The sequence below is a fragment of the Leopardus geoffroyi genome, chromosome B4, assembly GCF_018350155.1.
Source record: "Leopardus geoffroyi isolate Oge1 chromosome B4, O.geoffroyi_Oge1_pat1.0, whole genome shotgun sequence".
Classification (NCBI taxonomy): Eukaryota; Metazoa; Chordata; class Mammalia; order Carnivora; family Felidae; genus Leopardus; species Leopardus geoffroyi.
Genome location: NC_059341.1, coordinates 92,337,795 through 92,361,307, shown reverse-complemented (window position 1 = coordinate 92,361,307; position 23,513 = coordinate 92,337,795). Strand labels below are relative to the sequence as shown.

General features: G+C 40.5%; 1 protein-coding gene across 12 annotated transcripts in view; it reads left to right on the top strand.

The window, feature by feature from the left end:
• The window catches only part of GRIP1 (glutamate receptor interacting protein 1), a 691,488-nt gene that overhangs the window by 403,939 nt on the left and 264,036 nt on the right, over positions 1–23,513 (top strand). Inside the window, exon 1 of one of the 12 annotated variants that reach the window (XM_045467224.1) lies at positions 9,620–9,826. The exons of the other annotated variants lie outside the window; for them this stretch is intronic. Within the exon in view, the coding sequence (XP_045323180.1) occupies positions 9,772–9,826 (55 nt within the window). The 5' untranslated portion in view covers positions 9,620–9,771. Of the gene's footprint in view, positions 1–9,619; positions 9,827–23,513 lie in introns of those variants that run through there. 12 annotated transcript variants of the gene reach the window in all.

Genomic DNA, 23,513 nt, shown 5'->3' with positions numbered 1-23,513 from the left:
CGAGAACAACAGGGTCCTTATGAATCATCTTGTCAGAAGCGCCAGGAATAAATCTGAGGTGTGCCCTGGAAAGGAGGGTACATGGCATGTCTCTTTTTTTTTCCCCTCCTCAAACAGGTAGCCTTCAAGAAACATATTATTCGGAAGAATTTGCTTTTAAAGAGGCAGAGATTCCCACCCCCTCCCCCAAAGTTGTCAACTTCATCGTTTACACAAGAGCTTTAGAAACAGTATTGCTTATAAAAGAAGTCCACTAGAAAGGAAACCCTCCAAAATTATTCAACAAAAATTTTATGAGATAGTGTCCATGTGCTGGGTGCAGTCCTAGGCAATGAACACAGACAAGAAATCCTGTTCTCATTTGGAAAAAAGAAAAAAGGGGTTGGAGGGGGGGAAGCTCCAGCCTGCAGAAGGGCAAACAGTAAACGGATAATGAAAATAGTGTGTTAGATGGTATTTAGTGATCTGGGAAAATAATAAATCCACAGGTTGTAATAGGCTGGGTATGGAGGGCGATACTGGAATAAGCACTTCATGCAAACCTCGTTGGGAAATCCCATGTCTTCCCTTGATCTAATATCGCTTCCGTGCACACACCATCACTCCTTATGGTTGGGCTTTTGAATTAGTTCTGTGTCTCGCCTTCTTAGTAGCACAGAAAACTGCTGCACACATCCTGGGAGTGTGGAAAATGAACAGTCCTTTAAGTCAGCATTAGTCCATGCCCCTACAGTTAGTCTTTTTAATAATGAGAGAACCTCTCCTGTTGGACTTCCTTGGTTATTTTTTTTAATTGAGGTATCATTGATATGTAACATTGTATTCATTTTGTATATAATGAATTCAATATTTGCATATATTGCAAAATGACCACCATATTGATACCAATAACTCTTGTTAACGTCAGTCACCATACATAGTTAACAGAATTTGTGTGTGTGTGATGAGTATTAAGAGCTATTCTCGGGGCGCCTGGGTGGCGCAGTCGGTTAAGCGTCCGACTTCAGCCAAGTCACGATCTCGCGGTCCGTGAGTTCGAGCCCCGCGTCGGGCTCTGGGCTGATGACTCAGCCTGGAGCCTGTTTCCGATTCTGTGTCTCCCTCTCTCTCTGCCCCTCCTCCATTCATGCTCTGTCTCTCTCTGTCCCAAAAATAAATAAACGTTGAAAAAAAATTAAAAAAAAAAAAGAGCTATTCTCCTAACAACAAAAAGAAAGTAAAAAAAAAAGAGAGAGAGAAAGAAAAGATTTATACTCTTAGCAACTTTCAAATATATGCTATAGTAGTCACCATGCTGTACATTATATCCCCAGGATTTATTTATCTTATAACTGGAGGTTCGTACCTGTTGACCTGTTCACCCATTTCACTCACTCACCATCCCTTGCCTCATCTGTTTTCTATACTTATGAGATTCGTTTTGTTTTGTTTTTTAGATTCCGCATGTAAGTAAGATCATACGTATATGTCTTTCTCTGTCTGACTTATTTCACTTAGTATAATGCCTTCAAGGTCCATTCCATGTTGTCACAAATGGCAAGATTTCGGTCTTTTTTATGTCTGAATAATGTTCCATTATATGCATATATGTATATAATCCTACACACACACATACATATATATGCATATATACATATATGTGTGTATATATATATATATATATATATATATATATATATATTTCTTTGTTCATATATCCATTGATGGACACTTAGGTTGTTTCCTTCTCTTGGCTATTGTAAATAATGCTGCATGAACCTGGAGGTGCAAATTTATTTTCAAATTAGTGGGGTTTTTTTTTCAGATAAATACCCAGAAGTAGAATTGCTGTATCATATGGTAGTTCTATTTTTAATTTTTTGAGGAATCTCTGTACTGTTTTCCATAGTCACTTCACCAATTTACGTTTCTACCAACAGTGTGCAAGGGTTCCCTTTTTATTCACGTCCTCGTCAACGCTTGTAATTTCTTGTCTTTTTTCAATAATAACCATTCTAACAGGTGTGAGGTAATATCTCACTGTAGATTTGATTGTCATTTTCCTGATGATTGGTGATGTTGTCATGTATTTGTTTATTATCTGTAGGTCTTCTTTAGAAAAATGTCTATTCGGGTCCTGTACCTATTTTTAGTCAGGTTTTTTAATTTAAGTTTAATTTGAATTCTAGTTAAAATACTGTGCAACATTGGTTTCAGGAGTAGAATTAAGTGATTCATCACTTACATACAACACCCAGTGCTCATCATAACAAGTGTCCACTTTAATACCCATCCCCCATCTAGCCCATCCCCCACCCACCTCCCTCCATCAACCCATAGTTTGTTCTCTATCATTAAGGGTCTCTTGGTTTGCTTTTCTTCTCTTCCCCCCACTTCCCTTATATTCATGTTTTGTTTCTTAAATTCCACATGTGAATGAAATCATATGGCATTTGTCTTTTTCTGATTGACTTACTTCACTTGGAATACATTCTAGCTCCATCCATGTCATTGGAAATGGCAAGATTTCATTCTTTTTGATGGCTGAGTAATATTCCATTGTGTGTGTGTGTGTGTGTGTGTGTGTGTGTGTGTGTGTGTATGTATACCACATGAATTGACGGACATTTGGACTCTCTCCATAGTTTGGCTATTCTTGATAATACTACTGTTAACTATTGGGGTACATGTGCCCCTTCAAATCAGTCAGATTTTTTTTGCTATTGAGTTGTAAGAGTTCTTTATATATGCTGAGTATTAGCCCCTTATCAGATATATGATTTGCAAATATTTTTTCCCATTCAGTAGGTTGCCTTCTCATTTTCCTGATGGTTTCCTTTGTTGTGCAGAAGCTTTTTTACTTGATGTAGTCCACTTTTCTTCATTCTTGAAATAACATACTACCTCCAGGTGATCTGCAAATTGTTCGTCAAGGTTTTTGGCATAACCTGGGCTATCTGTTGTTGTGATACATGAGATTATTTACATAAAGTACCCTCTAATTTCGCCCTTAAAAAAAAGTTTGACTAATACTGCAAAATTTGAAAAGTAATGCTGCCCCCAAGACCTACTCAGATATTAATAAAAAATTTAAAAACTGTTGGCCACTGATTCTAGGATGAGTTCACTGTCATACCTAGTATGGGGCCCAATGCCCCAGTGCCTAGAACAGAACAGTCAATAAATGTTTGCAAGAGAAGACTTCTGTGTATAGTGACTATGCAGGTTTCAACCAGATGCTGGCACTCAGAAGGGGAGAATGGTGAGAGGGGTTTTACTGGTGGATTTGAAAGGAATGACTATAAAGGAAGAGGGTGGTGATTAGCGGGTTCATGGAAGAGGAGAAGCCATCCTGTTGGGGACGAAATGAGGGGTGAGACTGGATTCCAGGATAATCTGAGATGTGTATGAAGGGTGCCACAGATCTGGGAATCAAGGATCCGGGAATGAGGTTTGGAATGAGAGCAAGATTGAGTTGAAGGCCAAGCTTTGGGAGTCAAAGTAGAGAGGTGACCGCTGGAGTCTGGAGTAGATACGATGCTGCAGATGGGGTAAGGCGCTCTGACCGAATTTGGGGAAATGCCATCATTCAGGAGTGGGAGAAGGAGGAGAGATGAGGGCAGGAAACAGGAGTTGAGGGGCGATTACTTCATGCCACTGCAATCATGGAAGACTTCACAGAAAAGGGATCATTTTAGTTGTTATTAACCCCAGCCCTACCTCAAGAGCCTGAGCTCTGTAACCAAATGCCAAATTTTATCATTGTATTCCCTACCAAATACATAAAAACTAATGATTTTTTTTTACTATTCTCTGTTCTAGGCACTTTACATAAATAGCTCAATGAATTATTAAAACAAGCTGGGATGGGGCGCCTGGGTGGCGCAGTCGGTTAAGCGTCCGACTTCAGCCAGGTCACGATCTCACGCTCTGTGAGTTCGAGCCCCGCATCAGGCTCTGGGCTGATGGCTCAGAGCCTGGAGCCTGTTTCCGATTCTGTGTCTCCCCCTCTCTCTGCCCCTCCCCGTTCATGCTCTGTCTCTCTCTGTCCCAAAAATAAATAAACGTTGAAAAAAAAAAAATTAAAAAAAAAAAAAACAAGCTGGGAAATGATTTTCACCATTTTAGAAATGAAAAACGAGAGGTTCACTCACTCGCTCTATGTCACCCGGCCATTTAGTGGTAAAGCACAACTCAAAGCCAGTTTGATTCTAAAGCCTGGGCTTTTGGCCACTGCACCATCTTCTGTCTTCCTGGTGCCCCAGTAAATATTTGATTTAACCTGGTCTTTTGTAGGGTTGATTTCTGGCTGGTTTCCTCTTGTGCTGCATTTCTCGTTCTCTACATATTCCATTCTTTAACATTTCCAACCAGATACTTTTAACTGAAAAATCTCTAAAGTTCTTACCTTTATGGGGGCTTTCCTGGCCTTCTCATGTTAACTGCAGGCAACCTTCTTCCCCTGGCCCCGTGAAGAGCTGAATTCAGAGCCCTAACAAGATAAGCAAATAACACATAAAGTGTGCATTATACCCTCCCTTTTATAGCATGGCACACCAGGGGCTCAGAGCCACTAAGTGCTTTTTAATCACCCCAGATTTGCCAGAGTATGTCCTAATGACACTTCCTAAAGGGCATCGTTACTTCTACACAAATGTTTTCTCATAAAATATTTGTTAAAAAATGCCTTATAAATCCTGTCTTGGGCAATTACACCAAATCTTCACACCCTTAGAACCTCTATCAGCAAATTAAGTCTTGCTTTTCCTATTTCTCAGTAGTCCTCAGCTGCAGCTTGGCGATGACAGGTTCTGTCTGGAGTCCAGTCTAAATGTTTGGTCTCACACTGACACACTCCGTGAACTGAGTGGCCGACAGTGGTCACGAGAATTAGAATATGTGTGGGGATCATAGTTACTCTCAACATCTTTGAGAGGGAAACTAAAAATGACTGGTTATAATAAGCTATGGATGAGTCAACAAGATTGCCGGTAAGTAGCTGAAAAAGACGTCCTGGTCACATTTTGAGACCTCCGAGAACACTGTGTTCTAAAATGCTCTAAAGATTTGGGAGATGCCTAACAGTTGCCAAGTGTGAGGGGAAAAAATCAGTATACTGATTCAATACTAGCTGATTCAAGATATTGTGTGCTGTCTAAATAATGGCCTGACCATGTTAAACAATTTCAATCAATTGCATCCAAAGAAAAAGAAAGGTAATAGCTAAATAATCAAACAAGTAGGATCTATGAAATGTATTTGTGACGGATTTACAAAATCAGTTGAAATGAAGAGGAAAGTACACAGTATGTGTGTACTTTAATCAAGTTGATTCTAGTAATATAAAGTAGTGGGGTATTTGTTTGTGGAGTTGACCCCATTGTTTTTTTTTTTTTTTTTAATGAATTTCCCACGTAGAAGTATATGGCAGGAAACTTGTGACTTATGATTTATTAAGAATCAGAAGAAATGGGGGCACCTGGGTGGCTCAGTTGGTTAAGTGCCGACTCCGGCTCAGGTCATGATCTCGCAGTTCATGAGTTTGAGCCCCAGCTCAGAGCCTGGAGCCTGCCTCGGATCTTGTGTCTCCTCTCTCTCTCTTCCCCTTCCCCGCTCACGGTCTGTATCTCTCTCTCTCTCAAAAATAAAAAAAGTAAACATAAAAAAATTTAAGAATCAGAAGAATCTGCAAACAGCACTGTTTATTTTGGGTGGTGGAGATTTTACACAGAAGAAAGGTAAGAATCAAGGAGATGAGAAAAAGTAGCAGGATAAGGTAATTTGTACCATACTGTCACTGACAGTGATACTAAAATATTTACATTAATTTTTTTTTTAAAAGGGGGGTGGCACCTGGGTGGTTCATTCGGTTAGGCGTCTGACTTCAGCTCAGGTCATGATCTCAGCGTTCGTGAGGTCGAGCCCCGTGTCAGGCTCTGTGCTGATAGCTCGCAGCCTGGAGCCTACTTCCTATTCCGTCTCCCTCTCTCTCTGCCCCTCCCCCACTCGCTCTGTCTCTCCCTCTCTCAAAAATAAATTAAAAATTTTAAAAAATAAAATATTTAGGGGCGCCTGGGTGGCGCAGTCGGTTAAGCGTCCAACTTCAGGCAGGTCACGATCTCGCGGTCCGGGAGTTCCAGCCCCGCGTCGGGCTCTGGGCTGATGGCTCAGAGCCTGGAGCCTGTTTCCGATTCTGTGCCTCCCTCTCTCTCTGCCCCTCCCCCGTTCATGCTCTGTCTCTCTCTGTCCCAAAAATAAATAAACGTTGAAAAAAAAAAAATAAATAAATAAAATATTTAAACACACGTATGACAAAGATACCACTTGGTGCATAATGATCTGGTCCCTGGAGGAACCTGTCTTAACTGCCTCCAGTTTCTGCGTCCTTTTGGTCACTGTGGTTGTAGACACACTGGCTGCACCTCAGCGGGGCATGGGTGAGGGCAGAGAAGAAGGGGTGGTTGAAACGGTAGACTCTAGATTTGCCTCCTATCATGAAACGTAACTGCATAGAAATGGTCTTTGTTAATGGGATTTCCCCCTGTAATCAGGATTACGTTTTCTGTCCATGGAAAAGAGGCATAGTAAAAAAGTAAAGAGTAGAAAGACTATTCAGCCAGGGTGAGAAGCCTTGGATTCTTTCTAGTTCTTTGCAACTTAGTAGCTGAGTGACTTTGATGAAAAATGCTCTGAGAACCAGGTTCCTTATCAGGAACAAAAACCCATAAGGGAGTCATTCCAGTGATGCATTGTGTGTGAAAGTGCTTTATAAACACACACACACACACACACACACACTCTCTCTCTCTCTCTCTTTCTCTCTCTCTCTCTCCCTCTCTCTTAAGAAAACTAATATTTGAAAGAAACCCTAAAATAAAAATTATCATTTTAAGGGAATAATCAACCTTAAATCCAGCAAGCACATATTTTCATATATTGAGGGTATTTTTAAGAAAAGAGGAGTACACTTCATCAGCTGTTTTCCAGATCACTTTGGAGCTTAATCAGATATGTGTATTATACCAATTTGCCTGCTTGTATCTCTACAGTTCCCACATGGTGACCCTCAAAGAGCATGCTGTTAAGGTTGAGCTGGCAAGACAGCTGGGCCATCGTAATTGTCGCAGTTGATTATAGGATTCCAAAGACACATACTTCCATTAAACTGGCGGCTGAGAAAGGCAGGTTACTCTGCCCAGTGGTAGCTTATGTTAGGAGACCGTGGTCTTGCCCACTTGAGACCTTTGTCCGACAGGCCAGTAAGTTTTAGGATAGAAAAACTTGCCTGCTGGAAGCTGTCTGTGAGCATTAGAGTCCAGGATGTGAGGCTAGGCTGGAATTAGGTGAAGGGCTTAGGATAAGAAGGCAGAGCTGGGAATGGCTCCCAGGGAAATCTCTGAGGACCAGAGAGGCCAAAAATGGAAGAAGGTAGACACACATGGCAGATTCCTTCATTTCCTAGAAAAGGGTCAGTCCGGGATGCCTCTATTTCTGTAAGATTCCTGGAGCTGAGCCTGAGCTGTTTAATAGGATATATATGGATTGGCAGCCATAATTTCCAAAGAGAAAAAAAAAATCCCCTAATTTGAGCCTCCAGGAACCTTTCAAAGGGCTCCAGGATAGGGTTTTTTTCTCCTGCCAGAAAAGTAGATATTTTAGTAGTTCTGAGGATCTTTCTTAGGACCAGAAGACAGAGCTTTTAAAAAGTAATTGAGCATTCTAGTACAAGAGGAAATATTTGATCACTTTAGCCTTAAGGAAGAAGCAAATTAGATCTGAGTAAGCATAGTAGGAGGGGGCAAGAGATTCCTGTATGATTCTGAGTTTTATTTGAATAGACATTAGTAAAATGGGCTGGAGTGGTGATACTCCCCAGGCAAGATTTTACTAATGCTATTTGACAGCTGCATATTCCGAGTACCTAGATTTAAAGAAAGTTGTTAGTTTTGGGGAAGGATCTTTGAAAGACCTAACTATAAATATTTATCTCACTTTCGCTAATAACCCACTTCTCTAGCACTAAGGTACATTTCTATCAAAGCAAAAAAAAAAAAAAAAAAATCAAGAAGGCTAACATATTACTAGGGATGACCTAATAAAGATGAAAATGAGATGGGTTGAAATGCAAAAACAGATTTATGCTAATTGAAACAGTTATAAAAATTTGATTCTGCAATACAATCCATTTAATGTACTTTCCTATTGATTAGTAGTAGCTGACTGCTTTAGCTAGACCATCTTTGGTCAGGGAATTCTGTTCTTTTCAAAAACCTTTAAAGTAGATGCTTACGATATTCAGTTATTTTTCACACAGAGATTATTTTTCTATTGGACCCCAAATAGCATATGCTTTTCAATATTGGCAGATTGAAATTGTTTGACTTAATCTGGAATTTATGAATGAAGAGGAGAAAGTTTTATCGCTAAATTTGGAATATTGGATGTTATTTTAGAAACCAGCTTGGAAGGTTTTTTTTACAGCCTTAGAGTAGAGAATAAGACCATTTGAATAATTCATATAGTCCTAGAAATATTAATCAAATAGTTTGGACAGTGATATATGTTTTCATTTTGACTAACTGCTAATTTTTTTAAGTTCCTGACCAACTGTGATTTTGGGGGGGGGGGGGAGGGCTCTGAATGTTTGTGTTAACTCCTGTGGGAGATTCTTGGGTTTTGATTAAAATTCCATACCAAATGTTAGTTTGTATTGACTCAATGGTGAGTAGGCTGGTGCAAACAGATGAAGAAATGTGCCCCTCCTTCCTGTCATTTTGTGAATGGATTGTGAGGGGTTTGTTAATTTCGTCTGCACTCCACTGGAGCAGATACTCATGAATATCTGCAGCGTCGCAAGACTGTTTTATTTGCATAATGAGAAGAATGGCTTGGTGGAGAGTTGTTTGGGAAATAGGATGATAAAGTACATTAAAAATAGAAATACTTGGCCTTGTTTGCATTTATTCCTGGTATCTTTAGAAACAGTCTTCACTGTGTTGCTCTCCAGCCAAGTTTTTGTTTTTTTTTTTTTTTTTTGGAAGGGGTAATTAAGGGGGCTGGGACTCCATCTCCCTGATGGCCCCCTTGCCTGAGCCCTTTCCCTTAGCCCTTGCTGCATTTCTTCTCCAAAGCTAGACTGCCTTGCCCTCACAGATTTGCAAAGTGCCAAATAGGTCTTTCTGACTCTGTTTTAGGGCCCTTTCCCTCCTGTTTTCTACTGAATCCCGAAGATAAACTGCCTCCCTCCTTTGCCTTCCATTCTTGTTAAGAAAACATGGTATATGATACATGCATTTCTTTGTAAAGTGAGAGTGCGAGCATCTCAGTAACATTTCTAGTGAAATGAGACACATAAAGCACCCTGACTTCATGCTGAGACGGAAGGGAGCGGGGGTAGCTGAATCGGCTGGAATACATAGCCCTTTGCCTAAAACTGAATGCATCGCTCAGTGCTTAGTATTAGATTTATGGAATGGCTCCTCTCCCAGCCTTGTCCCTGCTTTCCACAATTTGGTGCTTTGTTGCTATCGAAACAGCCTTACTTTCTAAGCTATTGTGATTGTGCAGGGGGAGGAGGCTGGGGCGGGCGGGCAGGGCTAGTAGTAGTGAATGACACAGCTTTGCCAGATGACACGGAGCGGACCTCTGCATCAGCCAAGAGGAATTAAGCTTTGTCACTCCCCACTGGGACTACCTTTCTCCTGGTATGTGCACAAGGAATTCATATGCTGCTGCTGCAGCCACCAGAGCAGAGCCCTGAGTACACTTTGCCACAGAAGGCAGTGAGCAAGAATGATAGCTGTCTCTTTTAAATGCCGTTGTCAGATTCTGAGGCGACTTGCGAAAGGTACCGTGATTTCCTTGTTATTCGCTCAGCCAGTCTGGTGCAGTAGCCTGTAAACACAGTGTAACGGTTTTTACTTTCAAATACGACTGCCTTTACAATTTATTGTCAGGCAACAAAGAACTCAGTGAGATATGTACAGACATATACGTACAGGTGGAGTCCGCTTTGCTTTTCATCCTTACATCCCGGTCGTGTTCGTGCTGAAATTAGGGGGAGAAAATGTGGCTTGTGCGATTGCCTGTTCTTTTCGTAACGACTTCTTCGTTCGTTGCTGAAAAGAAAATGTGTTTGGGTCCGGTGCTGAAGTTAATATGAGAAACCGTCATTTTGCATAGTGATTAACTGGTCAAGAGGAATCAAGTGTATGTTACCGTCCTTTGCATGATACATGTACTAAATGCAGCTGGCAGCTTCAGGACGCGCACAGCTGGTGAATCTACAGAACCGTTGTTTATTCTATTAATTTCTAACATCTCATGAGCTTTCTCCAAAGACAGCTTTCTGGTTTTTTCCCTACGTGTTACAATTGCATGTTCAGAAATGTAGGTAATTTGAAATGCTCGGGTCCTGTGTGATATTTGAAGAAGTTTATTTGCAAGTAAAAACCGTTGCTCTGTATCTTATCGTCAAGAATTACTGGCTTGAGATTGTCTTTCTTAGAACTCTAAGATATCAATCACATCTCTCTGTAATATTCACATTATGCTTTTCTTTGAAATCACTCTATGCCATCTGATTTTACTTTGTGTGCATTCTGTCCCAAAGTTAGTGAATCGTTGCTTTAAAATTCTGTCCTGTCTACGTACAGATAGACATGTGAGCCCTTTTGCTTTCTTTCCTTGAGATAGAACATTCTTTAGTGATAATTTATTATTAAAAAAAGAACACTTTACCATTTGTGTACCTGCAAATGTCTTTCTTTTTTAGCCTGTAATATAGACTACTGTCAAGTAATTAATGGGTGTAATTATGCACTAGAAGCTCTGAACCTATAAATATGTTAATGGATGCTATTTCTATCAGTTTAGCTTGACATATCAGAGTTCTTTGATCACCAGCAGTGCAGCTAAAAATGCAATTAATATTTTATTTGGCAGAAGAATGAGCACAAAGCAAATAGTGAGAAATAGATCTTGAGTCAATAATAGGAAAGAGAATAAATACTGTAGCCCAACTTACCGAATGCATTTGCAAGTTGTTTGGATAGCAGAACAAGTCTTTTTAAAAGGTACTTTGGGGAAAATATAGGAAAGACTATCCATTTTAAATGAGGCTGTTAGCACAAGATAGTAAATTCTGTTTTGACATTATCCTCTGCAATTGGTATAAACATAGAATTTCTGTTTGTGAATCACTATTAAAAGACTATCCTTTATGTTTTGGTTTTGGCTAAGACTTTTAAAGACAGGACTCAACCTAAAAAGTTCTTTTCTTAACTGATTTTAGCATCTTCTTGTCTCGATGTTGAGAAGTTGATGCTCCTCTTATGTTATAATCATGAAACAATCATTTTTAGTCATGTGTATCAGAACTTCTTTTTTAAATCCTACCTACTGAAACCAGAGTGAACCCAAGCAATGTTGTTACAAACATTTTTTTTAACTATTACCAGTTTTTGGAGTCTTCTGGAAGCATTGGTCCCCTGCAGTGGAAGGAGATTTAAATGTTTACTAAGAGAGTTGTGAAAAACCTTGATAAATGAGTTAAGTATTGATACCTTCTCTGTAGTTGCCATTTCACTTTTCCCCCCCCCAAAATCTTTACATCTGCTGTTTTCTGTTTGGTACTTAGCTTAGCTGCCAATTGATGACTCAAATAAAATCTATATGTAGAAACAGTTTGCCATAATTTGACTCCTCTTGTGTCTGACTGCATGTGAATCATTGGCAGGGATGTGAAACATTGTGTCTGAGTAGTGCAGCGCCTTACCTTGCCATCCACTCCCAGCTCTGTCAACCAGGTTCAAGGTTCACCAACACTATGTTGTTCATTGAGTTCTTTGAACCCCACCCCTCTCTGTGGTGCTGTTGTTCTTAGACTGTAATAATAAAACCAAGAAATACAAGTTAAGCGGGAGACAGGAAACCACCAAAATCCTAGAGGGCAAAACAGGTAATTACAATCTTAATGCTCCTTCTTTGTTTTTGGTTTCTTTTTTTTTTTGGGGGGGGGGGGCGCGAGGGAAGGGATGATGGGTGGATTTGCACCAGGATGAAGTTCCTTTCTTTCTTGTCTCATCCTCCTCACCACACAGTTTCCACACCCTCACTCGCACCCCTCAAACACACATATTTTTTTGTACTCACTGAGGACAGCAACTACTATACCTTCCCCAGATATTTAGCACAGTGCCCTGCATGTGGTAGGCTCAGAGTAATTATTTGGTAAAATGAACAGGATTTGCATAGTTGGAATTGGTAGGACTGTTGAATTCTCCAGGAGCTCTTAGCAAATGCTTCAAGTTCTTAACTAGACCCCCGGTGGCTAGAACCTTATCCAGACCTTGGGCCGAGGGGAGGGGAGATGTGCTTCATGTCTCCGAAACTGCCTTGCTATTATATGTGCTTGATGTCTTCCCGAAATCATAGGGCAATTGCACTGTCTTTTTAAGTCTCTTAAGGAGAAAAGAGTGCAAGTAAAGGAAAACATTTTCTACACATACCCACACTCTTAGTAGTTTGTTTGGGTCGTTAGGTTCTTCATCCGTCTCTCTCTTGTCCATTTAACAGTTAACTGTTGAGTACCTACTGTGTGTTCCAGGCACTACCATTTTTGGCACTAGAATCCTGGGCTGGGCTTTTTATAGGCGTATCAAGCATTTTTTAATCAATGTGTTTTTAACAGTAAATAAGTGGTTCTTTATCTGAGAATAATTTTAATTTTTTTTTAATGTTTATTTAATTTTTGAGAGGGAGAGACAGAGCGTGAGTGGGGGAGGGGCAGAGAGAGAGCGAGGGAGACCCAGAATCCGAAGCAGGCTCCAGGCCCTGAGCCGTCAGCACAGAGCCGGAGGCGGGGCTCGAACTCATGAACAGTGGGATCATGACACGAGCTGAAGTGGGCTGCTTAACCGACTGAGCCACCCAGGCGCCCCTATCTGAGAATAATTTTATTTATTTATTTATTTATTTATTTATTTATTTATTTATTTAACGTTTTATTTATTTTTGAGACAGGGAGAGACAGAGCATGAACGGGGGAGGATCAGAGAGAGGGAGACACAGAATCCGAAGCAGGCTCCAGGCTCTGAGCCATCAGCCCAGAGACTGACGCGGGGCTCAAACTCACGGACCCCGAGATCATGACCTGAGCCGAAGTCGGCCGCTTAACCGACTGAGCCACCCAGGCGCCCCCTGAGAATAATTTTAAAGGATCATCCCACACAGAAGCGTGGCCCACAGTATTGCAGCAGAATGTGTTTTAGGTGAACCTAACACTTCTCAGATTTGGGAATCGAGTGTTTTTCTTATTAAGGCTTCAAGGGACTGTTTCAATTTGTTTGCCTTATTGGTCCTCTACCAAGGTAGAGCCAGAAGAAAATAACCTTCACCCGAAAGGCCTGTCCCTACCAGTAGGAAAGGCCTGTCCCTACCAGTAGGAAAGGCCTGTCCCTACCAGTAGGAAAGGCCTGTCCCTACCAGTATGAGGGGAACTTTGGGCCAACAATAGACCAAACACCATCAGAAACATTCTTTTACCCCTGGTATTGAAATCTAGAGAAGAGAGGCTGTCTTCTGCCCCTGCTCCTTTCCCATCCTTCATAATGAGACTGCCTGTGATTACCTGGCCTTGGAGCCAAAGTCAAAAATAACATTGTCTCAGCTTTCTTGCCACATCTGACGAAGGAGTTTTCTTGAGCGAGTAAAGCAAGACTCTTGGGTGCCCGCTTGACCACCACTACCTCTGCGAGTCCTGCCTTCTCTGCTGGGGGCTACGGTACCTCAAGAGAAGTGAACAGACTCTCTGAGAAGGGAATGTATTTTCACAGCTTCGACAGGCTTTGTTCGGTCTGTCTTGTCAGGATTTTGCCATTTCTTTTTCCTTGAGACTGGTTGGCCTCTTGCGCGTAGCGTCGCTGTCCATGGTGATAACTGGGTGTGACTCGACTTCTTTCTCAGATGCCACCGCTTGGGGTCCACAGGTCTGAACTGTCATACCCCATTGGCAGTGGCATTTTCCTCTCCCAGGCTTTACTCTGTCTACCAAAGCCAACATCAGCCAGTAAGTATTTACTGACGTTCCACGGGGAGCCTGGCTCCGGTCACCTTTTATCTTTTGTCGCCACTCATTTTAATCTTCCTGTCTTCTCTCTACTGGCTCAAAACTTGGGTCCAAACATCTCTGCTTTCGTTTTACTGTCCATTCCCAAATCATAGCTGGCCTAAGTGTCATTTTACTTTCTACTTGCCTTCCCTTCCTCTCTCTTCCCAAGCACACATATGGCCTGAATTAGAATTAACTATCTCGGCCCCTGTCCCATTAGCTTACTATACAGGCAGCCCTGTTGACCTGCATCTCAATGAGGTGTCTGAGTGAGGCATTCGTGGCTGGCATCCAACCGCTCCCTGCTGGGCTTCTTTTCTTTCTGTCTGCCCCTTTCTCCTTCCTGATCTCCCTCCTCCAAACCTTGCTACCCTTTCTCTTCTTCGTCTTGAGCATGCCTGGGCATTACTGTATCCACTGGCACTGAGCAGGACTAACAGACTTTGTTCCGATCACATCCACATTCTCTTCCCTTCAGTCTTTGCTCCTTACACTTCCCCCAATCACAGACTCGTCATGCTTGAAACGGAAGGTCAGACATTAATCTAGGACCTGTCTCCTGAGAGAACTGCAACTCAACTATCTTGGACAGCCAGCAATCTCATTCTTAATTCTCCCCAACAAGAACAATCTCACAACGTGTCTGATAATCTTCCAAAGGATTATTCAAGTGACCTCCGAGTCCCTCTAAACTCTGAGGTTCTTTGATTGACACTCATCCAATGTTTAATTTTTTTCTACTCAGAAATTCATTTCCTGGGTGCAATCTCAACCCACTGCAACAATACACTTAATCTGTTTTGTCTTAACGGAGGAGGAAAAATACTTCTTAGCCCTTCCCTTTCTGCTACATTCTTTTAATCCAAGGAACTCTGTATCAGTCATTGAGCTCGTGTCATTGTTCTGCACATGATTGTTCCTCTTCTGATAGCCTCAAATTTTCTGTTTAGGTCCCTCCTCACTTCCCCATCTGTCTGCGTCTAGTCTCCTGGGTCCTCCAGCGTTCCCTTCTAATGGCTCTTTATCCACTCTGTGATGTGATTCAGAATTGATTATCATCTAGGTTGAGAATGCCCTCTCTCTGCTGGACCTCATTCTCCCATCTCCCCATCCTCATTCCTTTTGCTAACCCTCACTGGCCTCCTCTGTCAGACCCTGCCATCTGGAACAGTTTGACTGTATCTCTCCACCTCATTAACTTTCCATCCCTTTTCAAACCTCACCTGAAACATATCCTTTCTTCTTTGCCTCTACCGCTTAATTTCATCCTACCAAAACCAACTTATCATTCCAGCGTATAACCTTTTAAAAATACCATGCACTTAAAAGTTGTCTCAGAAAATAAGATTGATTGGATTGGATTGGAGTTTGAGCTGTTGTCAGGGCATGGACATATTTCTGTCATAAATACGGAGAGTTGAGAATTCTGCAACCAGATCTCGGGCATGTCTTGCTGTTCTCCCCCAAGTACTACTGATGGTGGGGACAGTGATGGAGTTCCTGCTGTGCTCCTAGTCCAGTGCTCTGGAGGGTTTACAGTGAGTGACTTGGACCATGTTACTCCTAGTGGGTCTGAAGGTTTTCTTTTGTAAACTGGCTAGACTTCTCATAGCTACAGGTTTATTTCTCCCCTCCCCACCCCCCATCTCCTGCATAGGACTTGCATACTAGAAATGCTTTATCTCCTTGCAGGAGGCACCTGTCCTACTGAGGGACTATTTGGCTGTCCCTCACATAACCTCCGATGAACAAGAAGGAATCCGTACCCTTCTGATGTAACTGTGGCTGATCAGGAAGGAAAAGCTGGTTTGTTAACTGGGAAAAGGAAGGCCAATTTAGGATGGTCATTCTAATGTGTTAACTTGGGCATTTGGGGAAAATGAGCCCCAGTGTTTCATTTTTGCCACGTTTTCTAGAGTAGGAGAAGGGGATGGGGACTGTATACCTGTCCACCTAGAATATTAGAATCAACCAAGGCAGTGTATCTCTAATTCCTTAGCATTCCACACAGTATTGGGGGAAATAGAATTGACTTGAAAGTGAGAAGATATGTGATCCTGTCCCAGCTTTTCTTTTTTTTACCTGTGTGATAGGGGGAAAAAAAAGAAGAAGAAGTGAACCTCCTCCTTGAATCTCAGTTTCCCCATCTATAAATTAAAAACCATATGTTTATGCTCATGTTAGCAATAGCAAAATAGTTTAATTTTAATTTACTATTGCAGTTGATTTATTCAAGTTTTTTATCTTAGTAAAGCCCACTTATTCTGGCAGAAAACATATTTTTAGTAATTTCCCACCATTCGAGAGAAGGCAATATATGGTATTCTGAAAACTTGTAGGAATATAGGGAGCAATCAATGTTTAGATCCTTCTCTCTCTTTTTCTTTCTTATATTAAGTCTCTTGGCACTATTTTGTACATATGCATGAGAGTTGTGCATTGAACTAAATATTAATAATCTATGCATTATGAATCTACAGAAGAAAATTTTCTGCACAGTTTCTTTTGTAATTACTTTATTAAAGTTCCAATACCACATATATTCGAAACAAAAGCAATGAACCAGATGTTTATTACAATTAGCTTCTGGAAGGATGTTGCTTCACCTTTCAAAGGGGAAGAGACACTTTGACCTTGCCATTACAAAAGCAGTAAAAACAAAAATGGTCTCATATTTCTCAGTCAGTGGTGACCACCTAAGTTCAGACGAAGCTTTGGAACAATTAGAAAGTGGCAAAAAGCTTCTGATTAATAATTCAAACTCAGTTATTAAAAAGCACAATAATTGAAATTTGTACCACCAAATTCTGTTTGATTTTCAAAACAAAACTGAATTTGTTTCAAGAAAAGTTTGAATCTAATGTCACGTCACTAACAGTACATTGCCAGTGTTACATTGGAAACCTTGGAGAGGGGACAACTTGATTACAACTTATTCTGTGTGCTTTTTAATAAGACTTGAAGTTTTATTGTAGGTGCAATACATACTTTTGCCCTACATTTTCTTCTTAAAATTCTACCCATTTGTGCATGTGAGCACAAAGTTGTAGGAAAATTTATTGTCAATAGTATTCTGTTATGTGGATTTCCATAATTAGCATATCTCCCTAATTTGTTTTCAGATTTTCATTCTAATAAGTGGTGGTGTTGAGTATCTCCAAAGAATTTCTGTTGTGTTCTAAAGTGTTGCCTTAGTGTATTTTGACTTTCAAGTCTCGTGATAGATATTTCCTGAGAAATGTGTTTAGGATACATATCCATTTTGTCCAAGGCTTACAAAGGTGGCAGAAAGAAAAACAATGAGGGAAGGAGCATTGGACGCCATAATATCCAAAAAACAAAGCAAGGACAGTATTTCAAAAAGGGGACAGAGAGCAGCCTTCAGTGAGAAAGAGAGGGAAAGAAACAGCCATTTGCTTTTGTAAGTGGGTCATTGCTGACCTCTGAGAGAACAGTTTCAGCAGAATAGTGATGTCCACAGGCAGATGATATGGCTGTGAGCACAGAGTCCTCTTCTAAGGTGGACAGTAGAGGTGAGGCCAGCTGGGCAGTAGCCCCTGGGAGTGGAGGGTGGGGCCACAGGGAATGGGGAAGGGTATTATGGGATAGGAGAGATCTGAGCATATTTTCTTTACTTCTCCAGGAAAGAGCCAGCAGAGAGATGAACTTCAAGATGCAAAGAAGAGAAGGGATGATTTCTGGGAGCCAGGCAAGGCAGGGCGAGAGGGAGACAACAGAATGCAGATAGAGGATACAGATGGTTGCTAGCCTGGGCAAACAGAGGGACGTTCTGTCACAGAGATGGGAAAGCATAGGCAGAAAGATTTTTGAGGTGGGCATTAGGGAAATTAACCTAACCTGACTATCTTAGTAAATTAGAAGGAGATTCTAAAACCTCATATTCTTATGAGCTCCTCATCCAGGGGTTTCTACATTTGTCTCTGCATTGGAATCACCCTGGGGAGCTTAAAAAAAAAAATAGTGACACCTGCGTCAGCCCCAGAGATTGTGATTTAATTGACTGGGGTGTGGTCTATGCTTTAGAATTTTACAAAAAGTCCCCGGTGATTGTATTGTGCAGATGAGTTTGGGAGCCAGGGACCTAACCATTTAGGCAGCTTCATAGAGATACCACGCTAGTCCTTTGGAATCAGACATGTTTTGGCCAGAGACAAGCCCAGGAATTTTATTCAACTGCTGGAGAAATTGAGCAGATTCGCCTTCCTGTGACTTTGAAGGCAGAGCCCATCTGAAAGTGGAAATGGAGCCAAAAGAAAGAGACACCATGTCCCGGTGGCATTACTTGAGCCTCTGGTCAAGAACCACCTTAAGTGAGCTTGAGCTCCCCCCTAGACTTCTTCAGTTATATTAGCTAATAATTTTCCCCAACATCTAAACTAAGCTAGAGACAGGTTTTCTGTCAGCTGCAATCAAAAGAAACCTGATATGGATTATCACACGTTTGAGTATATACATTTTGGTAAGATTTTTTTAAATGTAGCTAAAATGACAATTGACTCAACTACTTTTGGACTCCTGAATCACTCATATTCTGCAGAACACCATCATAGTCTCAGCAAATCTTGGCCCCCCAGCTCTGCGTTGAGTAATGAGCACCACCACCAACTTACGATTTTCACTTGGCCATTTTGTTTAGTGAACCACTGATCGAGTGAACCCACCGCTGCCCCCTTGGGAGTCCACATCATCATAAACTAGACGGAATGTCCAGACAGGGATGGAAAAGCAGTGTTTTGTTTCCATGTTATTTTCCTGCCCTTACTATTCTAGGACGTGAGGGCCAGTTGACTCCTCCCGACCTCTGTCTCCCTGCTAAGCAAAAGGTGACCATTTAACAAGAGCGGACTTTAAAAAGCAGGGTTGTAAACTGTGTTGCTTTGGCTGTGTGGAGTGCACTGGTTTTCTGGGCGTGATCAGCTCTTCTCCCTGATCCCTCTTCCCTTTTGTTACCTTTCTCCTTCCAAGTTCGATGGACATTAACCTGCTTATGATAAAGGGTTTTATCCTCATTGGTATCTTGCAGGATGTCTTTCGCCCCGTCCCCCAGTTAGAGGTGGCTGTCTGCTGAAGCCAGCTTGTGCTGGCGTGAGAACCTACAGCCAAATTTTTAAGAGTTTTGTGGGCTGGTTGTGAAACACATCTATTATTAAACATTGTTTTATATTAACGTATAGTGAAATAAATTGTATTAAAAACAAATGTAATAAATACTGAAAATTCATCACTCTCCAATTATTACCTACGTGTTGCTTCACTAGATTTTATTACTTGTCCTCTTAACGTATGGTGTAGCAGTGTGGCCAAAATATCATACGATGGTGTGCTGCCGCACATCAACTTGAAACTGGCTGTGGTTTGAGTGTTTACACGAGGGAAATTGGCAAAGCCTGAACCCCAGAAAGCCAGTGGTTAAACACTTGCCAACGCACCATTGAATAGATACCTCTGGTCTCTGTTCATGAAACCTCTGTAGATGTTTTTCATTATGCTGTCTAAATGGGGATAGTGATTGATTATATGTCAATCTGTATGCAACCATCAGACTATGAATTCTATGAGGTTAATATATATGCTTTACTTATCATTATATCACCAGCAAGTACCCACACTATTTGGCGCAGAGAAAACCATATTGAATGGATAGGGTTAGTTTCTAATGATCTCCCGGATTAATCAATCTCCCATGTTTATTTGGACTTAGAATGTTTCAGATGACTCCTTTCATTTCACCAGAGCTCTTGACTTTTAAAGTATTTTTTCACATTTTCATATTACATCAGGAAGTAAGCCCCAGGACTATTCCAAGGAGGTGCAACATCCTCTCTCACCTGCTCATTTCCCAATTTCCTTTTTAACTGGAGGGGTGTTCCATGCCCTCCTTCTTTTCCTCCTCCTCCCGAAGCCCTCTTAGAGCAGTCTAGGGAAGATACTGGCAGGAGTCCAGGAATAGCACCCGGGAGCTGGAGGCTGAAGGACAAGACTGTTGTTAAATTCTGCATGACAGAATTCCCAGTTGAATTCAATCTGGGGAATATCTAGGACCCCACAGAGTTTCTGATTGAATTGAGTCTTTCCCATTCTCTTAAGCTAGGTGACCTCATAAAGATCAAAAATGAATTTCATTTATTGCCTTTGTTTTCTAAATGGTTTTGTTAGTAAATTTGGTTCATAAACTGAAGATTTAGTTATAAAGTCTCAGAATCAAGACAGTTTCCAAGAGTATTAATTGCTAACGATATTCTTATGTAGATGATATTTGTTTTAAATGTAAGCCTCCCAAATGTTAAATTCTGTATAAGAATTAGGGGCTCAAGGCACACTGACCAAAAAATGTTTCCCTCAGCTGCATCCCAAATGTCAGCATGAAAGTAAACAGTTCCAAAGATGGGAGGAATGATATCGAGAGACCAGAGATTTTCAGAAATTTCTGAAAGATGGAAAGTGGATAAACTAAAGCAGACATTGCCGTCCAGAGCAAATATAAGAACAGTAGAAGGGGGAGGTCATACTTCCTGGCAATGGAGCACAGACAGGCTCCAACCTTGTGTTGGTTTGGGACATTAGGAAGAAGAAGGGGGTTGGAAAATAAGGCGATTGTTTGAAGGATGGAGCAGCTGGGAAATTATAACATGATCGATGTAAATTCCTGAAATTAAAGAATATTTTCAGATTGAAAGGGCCCATTGAGCCCTAAGCAGCATGACTGGAAAAAGATCTAGACAAATTCTCGCGAAATTCTAGGACATTATGAAAAAGAAAAGATCCTAAGAGCTTGTCATGATAAATAAAAACAGACTTCCTATAAAAGAATAAGAATCAATTTGGTATCAGACTTTTTAAGACACTAGATCCTATCCCATTTGCACTGCTGGTGGGAATGCAAGCTGGTGCAGCCACTCTGGAAAACAGTATGGAAGTTCCTCAAAAAATTAAAAATAGAACTACCCTATGACCCAGCAATTGCACTACTAGGTATTTATCCAAGGGATACAGGTATGCTGTTTCGAAGGGGCACATGCACCCCCATGTTTATAGCAGCATTATCAACAATAGCCAAAATATGGAAAGAGCCCAAATGTCCATCGATGGATGAATGGATAAAGAAGATGTGGTATATATATACAATGGAGTATTACTCGGCAATCAAAAAGAATGAAATCTTGCCATCTGCAACTACGTGGATGGAACTGAAGGGTATGATGCAAGAGAAATGAGTCAGAGAAAGACAAATATCATATGACTTCACTCATATGAAGACTGTAAGACACAGAAGAGATGAACACAAGGGAAGGGAAGCAAAAATAATATAAAAACAGGGAGGGGAACAAAACAGAAGAGACTCGTACATATGGAGAACAAACAGGTTTACCGGAGGGGTTGTGGGAGGGGGGATGGGCTAAATAGGTAAGGGGCGCTAAGGAATCTACCCCTGAAATCATTGTTGCACCATGGATGTAAATTTTAAAAAAAAGACAAAAAAAGACACTAGATCCTAGAAAAAAAGCATACTTCGATGCTTTCAAAGTTCTGCTTTTAAACCTTTGTGCCTTTAAATCAAAGGTGAGCATAAAATAAAGACATCTTTAGGCGTATAATGATTCAGTTTATATCCAACATACACTTTTAGAAAAAAACTACCTGAGGATATACATTATATATATATATATATATATATATATATATATATATATATATATGTGCCTGGGTGGCTCAGTCAGTTAAGCATCTGACTTCTGATTTCAGCTCAGGTCATGATCTCTCCATTCATGAGACTGGGCCCTGCATCAGGCTCTGTGCTGACATCGTGGAGCCTGCTTGGGATTCTCTCTTTCCCTCTCTCTCAGCCCCACCCCCACTAGCACTCTGTCTCTCTCAAAATAAATAACAACAACAAATTATATATATATATATATATAATATATATATATATATATATATATATACGCACACACACATAATCTAGATGAGAGGAGAAGTGTGAAATTTAGCAAGCAATGGATGTAAGAGAGCAGTGAAAAGATATCCCAGAATGGTAGTTATGTAGTGGGAGAACAGTCGATCCAAATTAGAACATATGACCAGAGTCAGAATATCTTCCAAAGAACATGGATGTCTTACAACAATTAATGAATAAATTGGATGTATTAATAATGAAGTAGAGATGTAAGTACTCTTTTGCCAACAAGAAAAAGAAAGGCAGTCAGAAACCTTAAGAAGTATTAAAGCTGGACAAAAAAGTAAAAATTAAATATAAAGCAATATAAAATGTATCATGTTTTTGAACAGTTGTTCGAGAATGAACTTGACCTTTATTCTTGGGAAATTCTCGGGGTGCCTGGGTGGCTCAGTCGGTTAAGCATCTGACTTCGGCTCAGGTCATGATCTCATGGTTCTTGAGTTTGAGCCCCTCATACATAGGTCTCTGTGCTGACAGCCTGGAGCCTGTTTCAGATTCTGTGTGTCTCCCTCTCTGTCTCTGTCTCTCTCTCTCTCTCTCTCTCTCTCTCTCTCGCTGCCCCTCCCCAACTCATGCTCTGTGTCTTTCTCTCAAAAAAAAAAAAATTATATTTGGAAAATTCTCCATTGAGTAGCACAGATCTAGTGACATAGAATTGCCTCTCCTGCTTTAGGAATTCTATCACATTATTTTATTTTGCAATGAATAATATTTATATAATCATAATTTTGTAGTTGTCATTTATTGGATTTTTCATTTTTATAGTCTATCTGTACAGAGAAAGCATAAAACTAAATTATAATTAGAGAAGAGAATGCACATGTTATAAACTTTTATAATATAAATATAACTACATACCTGATAAGCTTGGAGGCTTTATGGAGGAAAGTATAGGGCTACTAATGTCCTCAATTTTTGTGTAATATATTTTAAGGTACTATGTGAAGTTGACACATTAGAAGAAAACATCACAGTTAAAAAGACTGATACTATCAAATGTTGGCCTGGATACTGAAACTTTTATACGCTCTCATGGAAGTATTATTTGGAACTACTACTTTTGGAAAACTGTTACTGATACGTAACATATACATATCATATGACTCAGCTTTATAGCCAACAAAAATGCATAGTACATGACCCAAAAGATTTGTACAAGAATGGTCGTTGCAACACTATTCCTACTAACATGAGACTGGAAACAACACAAATATCCCTTAACAAGTGAATGGATATAAATACGTAATGGCATTTAATGGCATACTGTGTGGAATTAAAAAGAACATGCAATAAAATAGATGACTATCACAAACATAATGTTGAATGAAAGGAGCTAAATATAAAAAAGTATACGATTGATTGGTTAAAAAGTTCAAAAACGTTCATCAAGTGGAGACAGGCAGATTTATGGGATGCTGGCACTGGTCTATTTTTCTGAGCTGTGGT